This window comes from Phoxinus phoxinus (genome assembly GCF_949152265.1).
Source record: "Phoxinus phoxinus genome assembly, chromosome: 6".
Classification (NCBI taxonomy): Eukaryota; Metazoa; Chordata; class Actinopteri; order Cypriniformes; family Leuciscidae; genus Phoxinus; species Phoxinus phoxinus.
This window is the reverse complement of record NC_136881.1, coordinates 619,325-631,686: the sequence shown is the minus strand read 5'-3', so window position 1 is coordinate 631,686 and position 12,362 is coordinate 619,325. Positions and strand designations below refer to the sequence as shown.

General features: G+C 43.5%; 1 protein-coding gene across 3 annotated transcripts in view; it reads left to right on the top strand.

The window, feature by feature from the left end:
- Positions 1–8,936: 8,936 nt before the first annotated feature.
- The window catches only part of grtp1a (growth hormone regulated TBC protein 1a), a 16,057-nt gene continuing 12,631 nt past the window's right edge, over positions 8,937–12,362 (top strand). Inside the window, exon 1 of one of the 3 annotated variants that reach the window (XM_079615378.1) lies at positions 8,937–9,442. In XM_079615378.1, the coding sequence (XP_079471504.1) occupies positions 9,357–9,442 (86 nt within the window). In that variant the 5' untranslated portion in view covers positions 8,937–9,356. Of the gene's footprint in view, positions 9,443–11,654; positions 11,677–12,362 lie in introns of those variants that run through there. The other 2 variants (XM_079615379.1, XM_079615380.1) reach the window with 2 other exon arrangements.

The following is a 12,362-nucleotide window of genomic DNA, read 5'->3' as shown; positions in this document are numbered from 1 at the left end:
AGAAGAGCGTTCAGATATGCGTTCAGAAAAGCGTTCAGAAGAGCGTTCAGATATGCGTTCAGGTATGCGTTCAGAAGAGCGTTCACATTCAGAAGACCGTTCAGAAAAGCGTTCAGAAAAGCGTTCAGTAGAGTCTTCGTGTTCAGAAGAGCGTTCACATTCAGAAGACCGTTCAGAAAAGCGTTCAGATATGCGTTCAGAAGAGCGTTCACATTCAGAAGACCGTTCAGAAGAGCGTTTAGAAAAGCGTTCAGAAGAGCGTTTAGAAAAGCGTTCAGAAAAGCGTTTAGAAAAGCGATCAGAAAAGCGTTTAGAAGAGCGTTCAGAAGAGTCTTCGTGTTCAGAAGAGCGTTCACATTCAGAAGAGCGTTCAGAAGAGCGTTTAGAAAAGCGTTTAGAAAAGCGTTCAGAAAAGCACTCAGAAATGCGTTCAGAAGAGCCTTCGCGTTCAGAAAAGCGTTCAGATATGCGTTCAGAAGAGCGTTCAGAAGAGCGTTTAGAAAAGCGTTTAGAAAAGTGTTCAGAAAAGCACTCAGAAGAGCGTTCAGAAGAGCCTTCGCGTTCAGAAGAGCGTTCAGAAGAGCCTTCGCGTTCAGAAGAGCGTTCAGAAGAGCGTTCAGAAGAGCCTTCGCGTTCAGAAGAGCGTTCAGAAGAGCCTTCGCGTTCAGAAGAGCGTTCAGAAGAGCGTTCAGATATGCGTTCAGAAGAGCGTTCAGAAGACCGTTCAGAAGAGCCTTCGCGTTCAGAAGAGCGTTCAGAAGAGCGTTTAGAAAAGTGTTCAGAAAAGCACTCAGAAGAGCGTTCAGAAGAGCCTTCGCGTTCAGAAGAGCGTTCAGAAGAGCCTTCGCGTTCAGAAGAGCGTTCAGAAAAGCGTTCAGATATGCGTTCAGAAGAGCGTTCAGAAGAGCGTTCAGAAGAGCGTTCAGAAGAGCACAGTCTCGCTTTAAACAGACCAACCAAAACTCTCCCGGACGACGAGCCGCTCTCGGTCAGCCTGAGCTCATCACGGCGCCCTGATGGAGAACGGGACGAGGATCTTCGTTTCTCCTCAGATGTCGGTGCTTCCGACGGACATGTTTCCCTTCCAGGAACGAATGAGGAGAACGCATGTCATCCTTCAGCAGGAGAAACAGCGAAGTACAGGAGCATCAACTACTGCGACCCTTCAGTGAGACGCTCCTACATCCCCAAAACCATCCGCTTCACCGACACCTTCAACTTCTGAAGACTCCTACATGCATTTGATTGTTTATTATACCAAAAATATAAACTTTCTATGGTGCATAAGTCATAATGTTCTGGCAAGGTCCCTCAAAGCTATGAACAAACTCTCCTCCAGTAACGTTAATAGAACGTTCTCAAAACTTAAGCACATTATTTAAACATTACACAAAACATTATTTATACAACGTTCATGGAATGTTTTTTTTTAGTTGGATGTACGTCTAACGTTTTTAAATGTAAATGCAAAGTAACATTCCCCTAATTTTTGACGAATGATGAAATGGAGTAAACGTTCACCAAGAAAAAAACATTTTCAATACTGGATATTTTGAACATTAAGAGAACATAACGTTTTCATAACTTAATGGGAATGTTTGCAAAACGTTCTTGTGATAAAGTTTGTATGACGGTATTTATTGATCTTGGCACAAATTCCACATAAAGATGCGCACACTACTCTGCACATAAACTCGTTCCGCGCTCTCCAGAGCATTCACTGCACCCTCGAATCCTCAGTCTCTCCTCTCCCAGCCACCGTTCCTCAGTGGTTTTAACTTAAGCGATCTCTCCGCGCCAGCGCCACGAGACACAGGTGTGTGTCATTATACACTTGACCTACTTACACACCGCTCGTCCTCAGGCTCTCTCCTCCCGACCTCGCTGAACCGCCCCCCCAGCCACATACCCCACCGCCCGACTCCGGGGAGCTGGAGTGGAAGTCAGCCACAGCCATCTGTGCCGCGGTCTGTGGACCACTAGATGCCAACGGGTGATCCGCGCGTTGGTATCCTTCATGCGGTGGAGCCACTTTAGGGGGACGTGGTCTGAACAGAGAGTGAATTCCCGTCCCAGGAGATCGTAGCGGAGGGTGAGAACGGTCCATCTGATCGCCAAGCATTCTTTCTCGATGGTGCGGTACTTCGTCTCTCCCTTAGAGAGCTTGCGACTGCTGTACAGCACCGGCCGTTCCTCTGCCTCTATCTCCTGGCCCAGGACCGCTCCAAGCCCCCTGTCCGATGCTTCAGTCTGCAGTATAAAGGAGAGAGTAAAGTCAAGGGAGTGTAACAGCGGCCCGCCACACAGAGCAGCCTGTACCTGGATGGGATCTGGAGCTTCCTTTTTAGTGAGGTCAGTCAGCGGGCTGGTGAGGTCCGAAGAATTAGGTACAAACCTTCTATAATATCCCGCCAGCCCCAGGAACTGCCTCACCTCCTTTTTGGTCTTGGGTTTCGGAAAATCTCGTACTAATTTGGGTACGCACCTGCCCGTGACTCAAGTGGAAGCCCAGATACCTGACCTCCACATGCCCAATCGCACTCTTCTGAATGCTGCATATGTCGCTGCCAGTCATTACTATAGATGATTATATCATCCAAGTATGCAGAGGCGTATGCAGCGTGCGGACGGAGAAATCGGTCTATTAGACGCTGAAAGGTGCCCAGCATTCACCTTGCGATAATCCACACAGAATCGCACCAAGTCGTTGGTTTTAGGGACTAAAACTATCGGGCTCACCCAATTACTGTGGGGTTCTTCTATTACCCCCATGTCTAGCATTGCCTCTTATTCCGTCTGAACTACCTTTTTTTTGTGTTCAGGTAACCGATATGGCCAGCTGCGCACCACGACGCCCGAGTCCGTCTCAATGTGGTGCTGAATGAGATTCGTTCGACCGGGTAAGGGCGAGAACGCGTCTACAAAATTAGCTTGCATGGCCTGGCTGTCAGTGAGTTGCAAGGACGAGAGGTGGTCTCCTCCCGGGGCCAGAGCGAAAGATTGGTTTTTGGTACTCACTTCTGGCCGAAGATCCTCCTGTCCCGTTACTGTCATGGCCAACATCACTGACTCAGCCTTACTCCATTTTTTAGGAGGTTGAGGTAATATATTTGACGTGCCCCATTCCTATCCGATCTAACCAACTCATAATTGAGATCTCCAGCTCGTCGTGTGACCTCGAACGGTGCCTAGACGTGGGCAATAATAGTACTTTATCTCCTGGTGTAAATTCTCGTAGTCTGGTTCCCCTGTCATGCAACCGGCTCTGTGTTCTGGGCCTGTAGCAAATTCTCCATTGAAAGCCTTCCCAAAGTGTGAAGTTTTGCTCTCGGGTCCATAACATACTGAATTTCGTTCTTACTATCAGACGGTCCTTCCTCCTAAGCCTCTCGCACGAGGTCAAGCACCCCGCGGGTTGACGTCCACACAGAAGCTCAAAGGGGGAAACCCCACGGAGGCTTGCGGGTCCTCCCTCACAGCGAATAACAGGGGTTCCAGACATTTATCCCAATTTTTTGGCGTCTTTGTGAACGAACTTCCGGATCATGGTTTTTAAAGTGCGATTAAATCATCCGACCAAGCCGTCTGTTTGTGGGTGATAGACGCTGGTTCTAATTAATTTAATGACCAACAGTTTGCGAATCGTATGTGACATAAACGCCGTGCCTTGATCAGTGAGAATCTCCTTCGGGATTCCCATTTGGGAGATTAAACGAAACAGAGCGTCCGCCACGCTTTTTTGCGGAAATGCTGCGGAGCGCTGCTGCTTCTGGGTATCGTGCTGCATACTGTAATCCACCAGGACTAATGCAAGACGATGCCCTCGTGCGGATCGTTCTAATGGCCCGATGTGGTCCATACCAATTCTCTCGTAGGGGACCAGCATGAGAGGAGAGGGCGCAAAGGCACTTTTGGAGCGGCCGGTGGGTTTACCGACGACAAGCGGCACACCACCTGAGCACATTCTCGTGAATGCCCGGCCAGAAAAAAATCGGGTCATTAAACGATTTAAGATTGCTGCCTGTCCCAAATTAGCCTGGTTCTGCCAGACTCTCCTACACTTCATCTGTACAGAGAGTCTGGCCTCTCTCCATTGACAAGCGTTAACTTCCTTGAAGGCGGGTCCTCTGTTGAAGTTTAAAACTATTGGATCTGTCCAGAGCCACTCTGGATCTGCCATAACCAATCACTAACGTTTGGTCGTGACGCATGACGACTCAAACTAGCGCACAACCTCAACGTCACCGTTCTCAGCCACTCCCTCTGTTCGCCGTTTGGACCGGTAAAAAATTGACCGGAGAAAGCCAAAGAATACACCACAGTCCCAGACGTGGTACTGAAGGAAAATTAAAATTGAGCGGAAGTACGTAGGAAGGCGGAGCCAGGCTAGTCCCAAATTCCCTGCCATAGAGTTACAGTGAGCCGCCTGGAAAAGTATTTGCTGACGGAAATGTTAGTCTTCAGAACTAACAACTGAGTTGTATCTTGCTTTGTCTGAGCGTCTTGTGTCACTCGATACAACTTATCTTTCAAAAGAGTAAAATAAGGATAAGAGAGCGGTCGCGCAGGTTGGAGAAGCAGCCCGTCGATCGACTGGACCTGTTCAAATGCATTTTTCAGCAACTCATCCTGGGACTGTTCCATGGGGAAATCATTGCTCTCTGTAAGGATTAGCCTTTCGACAGCGCTACGTTCCCCTGGCTCTGGTCCCAGCGGTCCAGTTATCCAATCCCTCAGGTTGAATCAAGCTTTGATGAATGGAGGTTTGGTTACATCCTGAATCCACCAGAGCTTGATGAGTCCCCCCCTTAACACTCACAGGTATTGGGTACACCCCAGCCTGATGGAGGGCAGCCTGCGGGGCGTCCGGGGCCCGGCCCACGGTCTCCATCAGCGGACACAGGTGTGTGTCATTATACACCTGACCTACTACACACCGCTCGTCCTCAGACTCTCTCTCCCGGTGCAGACCTCGCTGAACCCGCTGAACCCGGTCCCACAGTTCTTAGGAGATATTTTTGTTAGCTGGATATACGACACGTTCACACCAAGAAACGACAATTATAACGATAACTATATTAGAGTCTAACGCACAATATCATTTTGTTTATTTGTCGTCTGTCGCTTTAAATGCCTGAGCCTGAGCAGGATGGATTCCGATTGGCTGTCAATGTTTTTATCGTTCACCTGCGGAAAAACAAAATCGTTCTGCCAGTGGTTCCAACTACTGGCCGTTATCTTTATCGTCATTAATGTGAACGGCTTTTAGAGATCGCGACCTCGATTCAAACACTCACACAATCTCATTCCTAAATGACAACGATTCGACAAGTACGATCACATCGAACGTTCAGATCTGCATTTGACCCAGAGAAAGAAGTTACCACTATTTGTTTCAAATACTCTTATAATCACAGAAATACTGGGATAAAAGATTATAGTTATAGGATATAAACACTGATGTCTACGCTAGCAATCAAAATAGAGTGAATCACCTTTTGAAAGTAACATGACGCTTCAACAGTTATATCGATTACATCATTACACCAGTAGGTGGCGTCACATGGCTGTAAAAATGTATTTGTCAATGAATCATTCAAGAGATTTGTTCGAAAAAAGCTGATTCATCCAGTAATGAAACAAGTGATGAGTGAGTCATTGAATCATTCACTCAACCTTTTTTTAATAATTAATTTATATCAATTAAACATTCAAAGAGACTGTTAAAAATTTTTTTGTCATTGAATTATTCAAGATATTTGTTCAAAAATGCTGATTCATCCAGTAATGAAACAAGTAATTATGAGTGAGTCATTGAATCATTCAAGAGATTTGTTCGAAAAAAGCTGATTCATCCAGTAATGAAACAAGTGATGAGTGAGTCATTGAATCATTCACTCAACCTTTTTTTTAATAATTAATTTATATCAATTAAACATTCAAAGAGACTGTTAAAATTTTTTTTGTCATTGAATCATTCAAGAGATTTGTTCAAAAATGCTGATTCATCCAGTAATGAAACAAGTGATTATGAGTGAGTCATTGAATCATTCATTCAACCTTTTTTTTAAATAATTCATTCATATCAATTAAACAATCAAAGAGACTGTTAAAAATGTTTATTTGTCATTGAATCATTCAAGAGATTTGTTCAAAAACGCTGATTCATCCAGTAATGAAACAAGTGATTTATATGCGAGTCATTGAATCATTCATGATTTTTTAAGTAATTTAGATGAATTAAACATTTTAAATAAAACTGCAGCAATTAACATTTTGTCAGAGCCTCTAGTAAATTATGTTATTTTGTTTAGTTGTTTGTTCAGAAGAATCGTGGGAGAATCATGATCTCATATTAGAAACTATCTTGCTTCTTTATTTATCCAGAATCGTGCGGCTCTAGTTAACGTCTACATGCACACACACACATCATACACTAGACACAGTGTCTGTGGGGCTCATGCAAATCCACTTGTGTTTATTTTAAACAATGCAAAACACTGACGCACAGAAACACACTCGGCCTGAGTTCTGGATCACGTCAGAGATGTTCTGTTCCTCGCTGTGGCGTGCAACTCTAACGAGGAGGAAACAAACTAAACACACTAAAGAACAAGAACACATTCAGTCCTGATCAACATCTGCTTCTGTCTCTTACATGAGCGTGTGTGTAGAACGGGTTAAACTCTGTAAACACAGACACACCCTGACCACAATAAAGGTGCGTCACATGACCTCACCAACTCTGTGTTCTGTCTGTGTTCGGTCACATGACCTCACCAGCTCTGTGTTCATCTCATCTGTCCGATCACAGCATGTGTTCTTCAGATAATCTGATCAGGATTAGTTGGGCCACTGGTGTACGGTGCTGAGCTGACCGAACGCTTCAGCCGGCTAATGCTGACCAGAATAGACTGGCGCTTCAATAACAGCAGATTTACATCTCAAAACACATCATCCGTCAGTTCAAAGAGAACAAGCCTTCGGAAACAGGGAGTGTGTGTTCCTGGAATAATCAAACGTCTGCGGTTAATCCCCTCAATTCACCGGCCACAACCGGACCCGGATCAGCGGGATTTACCAGGACAGACACAGCGCTGGCACAAACCCTGACCAAACCCTGACCAAACCCTGACCAAACCCGCAGAGTCCTTACGACTCGTTCACTGAGTGGCACCATACACACTGACCATACACACTGACCATACACACTGACCATACACACTGACCATACACACTGACCATACACACACTGTAATACCGCGGTAATATATAAAGCAGAGGGGACAAAGTCTGAGCCACTGATCTAGACACGTGTCTTTTTTTCTCTCTCTCAAAAACATAGTTTATTTCAATGTCAGTGTGATATCAGAGTTTGGACTTAAAGGATAATTCCGGTATTTAACACCTTGAGTCTATATTGTAGTTTGTTTTGGATGAACAAGAGTGGTGGACAACATTTTTTTGACAATGGTTCCTCTCTCGAGTTTTTGACTGTAATAGAATTGGCCATGGACCCATTTAACATTGGAGTCAATGGGCATGTCCGAAAATGTCATTAAAACAGCCAATAATGTTCGTTTACAAAACTGTTAAACTCACCGAGTGGTTAGTGGTGTTCGTTGATGTTCCAGAAACAAAAAGTGTTGCGAAATACAGTTTCTGTCGTGTTTTATTCGTCATTTTGTAAAATCCCATTGAATTCTGTTGAAGGACTGAGTGCTGGTTAATATAAATGCGCTACCGGAGACGGAAAGGCTGTTTACATTTGGTCGATGTCGTCTTTTTGCTCGCTTCCGTTTCTCATAAGGCGAGCGAGCAGAGCAACTGTGCTCCGGGAGAGTAAGCCAAATAAACTAACAAAACCTTGAAAATATTGAAAGACGTGACCACTGACCAGTGCAATATGAAGTTGAACTCGACTGTGACCGTGAGTGTCCCGCGAGACATAAACATCGGTTATCGCCATCAAGTGGTCGGGAGTGTGCTAACGCTTCAGATTCAAATATTGAGCGGAAGTTACACGGTTGTGAAGTGTCTGAAAAAATAGTTCCACTATAGCAAAATAAACGGATTGGAATCATATATTGCGACGATATATTGTTTATAATCATCAACGAACACCACTAATCACTCGGTGAGTTTAACAGTTTTGTAAACGAACATTATTGGCTGTTTTAATGACATTTTCGGACATGCCCATTGACTCCAATGTTAAATGGGTCCATGGCCAATTCTATTATAGTCAAAAACTCCAGAGAGGAACCATTGTCAAAAAAATGTTGTCCACCACTCTTGTTCATCCAAAACACACTACAATATAGACTCAAGGTGTTAAATACCGGAATTATCCTTTAAAGACTCTAAAAACTGTTAAAAAAAAAAAAAAAAAAGTTTAAAAATAAATCAATGATAAGATCAAACTGAATAGGTACATAAATAAAAAAAGTGTTTTTTATTAATCTAAATTAAAATATATAAATAATTTTGAATAATATAAATAAACAAATAAATAATATATTTAACTGTACATTAGGATATATAGTGAATAGAAAAAAAATATAAGAATGTAACTTAATATAAATTAATTTTAGATTTAAAAACATTCACTTTTAAGTAAAAGATTCTATAAACTGATGGAGTAATACACCCATGGTCTTTTTTGTCAGTTAACTCGCAGAGTCTCCAGTTTCCTCACGCGGGAGCTGCTGATCACACACACACACACACATACACACACACACACACACACACACACACACACACACACACACACACACACACACACACACACACGAGTCTTTGTTTTAGTCGCTCCTAAGTTTTCCTAAAAACACTCCGTGACGAGGAGGCGTGACCGTTGCGCACAAAGCCCCGCCCCCTCTGCACTGGGGTGAGAAAGATTGCGTGGCGAGGGGCGTGGTCTTTGAGCGCATAGTACCGCCCCTCGGTTTGATTGACGTGCGCCCTTGAGCTCCCTGGAGAAATTAATCGTGTTGCTTGGCAAAGTGTTCGGCGTGGATGATGCGCGCGCCCGGCGAACACACGCGCGTTTAAAACAGCAACTACAAGACAAGAGTGCTTTGGTAAAGTTGCAGTGTTGTTGTCCAGTGCGGCGCTGTTACCGGCGCGCGACAGGTTGATCCGATCCCGCGGGAGAAGAGAGGGAGGGAGGGAGGAGAGAGGGAGCCATTACTGTGGCGTGGGGAAAGTTTGGCTTGCGTGACGCGCGGGAGAGAGTCGATCGCGTCGCGTCTGGAGCGCCGTGTGCATGAGCGCCGCGGGTCTGCTGTGAATGGAGTCCCGGAGTCCCGGTGTCCCGGAGCTCTGAGTCTGAGGATCACCGATCACTGATCATGGACACGCGCAACGGGACGCGGAGCTCCAATCAGCCGCAGCTGCGCATCAACGTGCCGAGCAGCGCCAGAGAGAGAGCGGCCAGGTACTGCACACTACACACTATACTGCACACTACACTACACACACTACACTATACACACTATACACTACACACTATACGAGCAGCGCCAGAGAGAGAGCGGCCAGGTACTGCACACTACACACTATACACACTATACTGCACACTACACTATACACACTATACTGCACACTACACTATACACTACACACTATACGAGCAGCGCCAGAGAGAGAGCGGCCAGGTACTGCACACTACACACTATACACTATACTACACACTATACACTACACACTATACGAGCAGCGCCAGAGAGAGAGAGCGGCCAGGTACTGCACACTACACACTATACACACTATACTGCACACTACACTATACACACTATACACTACACACTATACGAGCAGCGCCAGAGAGAGAGCGGCCAGGTACTGCACACTACACACTATACTGCACACTACACTATACACACTATACACTACACACTATACGAGCAGCGCCAGAGAGAGAGCGGCCAGGTACTGCACACTACACACTATACTGCACACTACACTATACACACTATACACTACACACTATACGAGCAGCGCCAGAGAGAGAGCGGCCAGGTACTGCACACTACACACTATACCCACTATACTGCACACTACACTATACACACTACACTATACACACTATACACTATACGAGCAGCGCCAGAGAGAGAGCGGCCAGGTACTGCACACTACACTATACACACTACACTATACACACTATACACTACACACTATACTGCACACTACACTATACACTATACACTATACGAGCAGCGCCAGAGAGAGAGCGGCCAGGTACTGCACACTACACACTATACACTATACTATACACTACACTACACTATACTATACTACACTATACACTACACACTATACTATACACTACACTATACTGCACACTATACACTAAACTACACTATACACTACACTACACACTATACACTACACTATACACTACACTAAACTACACTACACACTATACACTATACTATACACTACACACTAAACTACACTATACACTACACAATACACTACACTATACACTACACTATACACTATACTATACACTATACACTAAACTACACTATACAATACACTACACTATACACTACACTAAACTACACTATACACTATACACTAAACTACACTACACTATACACTAAACTACACTATACACTACACTATACTATACACTACACACTATACACTAAACTACACTATACACTACACAATACACTACACTATACACTACACTAAACTACACACTATACACTAAACTACACTACACTACACTATACACTATACTATACACTAAACTACACTATACACTACACTATACACTACACTACACACTATACACTAAACTACACTATACACTAAACTACACTACACACTATACACTACACTACACACTATACAATACACTACACACTACACTAAACTACACTACACACTATACACTAAACTACACTATACACTAAACTACACTACACACTATACACTACACTAAACTATACACTAAACTACACTACACTACACTATACACTAAACTACACTACACTAAACTATACACTAAACTACACTACACACTATACACTAAACTACACTACACACTATACACTACACTAAACTATACACTAAACTACACTACACTACACTATACACTAAACTACACTACACTAAACTATACACTAAACTACACTACACTACACTATACACTAAACTACACTACACACTATACACTACACTAAACTATACACTAAACTACACTACACACTATACACTACACTACACTATACACTAAACTACACTATACACTAAACTACACTACACACTATACAATACACTACACTATACACTAAACTACAATACACACTATACACACACTACACTATACTATACACTATACTGCACAATACACACACTACACTACACTATACACTAAACTACACTACACACTATACACTACACTACACACTATACAATACACTACACACTACACTAAACTACACTATACACTAAACTACACTACACACTATACACTACACTACACTATACACTAAACTACACTACACACTATACAATACACTACACTATACACTAAACTACAATACACACTATACACACACTACACTAAACTATACACTATACTGCACACTACACACACTACACTATACACTATACTACACACTATACGAGCAGCGCCAGAGAGAGAGCGGCCAGGTACTGCACACTACACACTATACACTACACTATACTACACACTACACTACACTATACTGCACACTACACACTACACACTATACTGCACACTACATACACTATACTGCACACTACACACTATACACTATACTGCACACTTCACACTACACACTATATTACACACTATACACTACACTATACACTACACTACACTACACTACACACTATACACTAAACTACACTACACACTACACTACACACTATACTGCACACTACACACTACACACACTATACTGCACACTACACTACACACTATACTGCACACTACACACTATACACTACACTATATACTACACTATACACTATAGTGCACACTATACACTATACTATACACTATACTGCACACTATATGAGCAGCGCCAGAGAGAGAGCGTCCAGGTACTGCACACTACACTATATACTACACACTATACTACACACTATACACTACACAACACTACACTAAACTATACACTACACTACACACTACAATGCACACTACACTACACTGCTTACTAAACTAAACTACACAGCATACTACACACTACTGCAAATTGCATACTACACAGCACTATACTACACTACATACTACACTATACAGCATAATGCACACTACACTGCTTACTTAACTACACAGCATACTGCACACTACACAACACTGCACTACA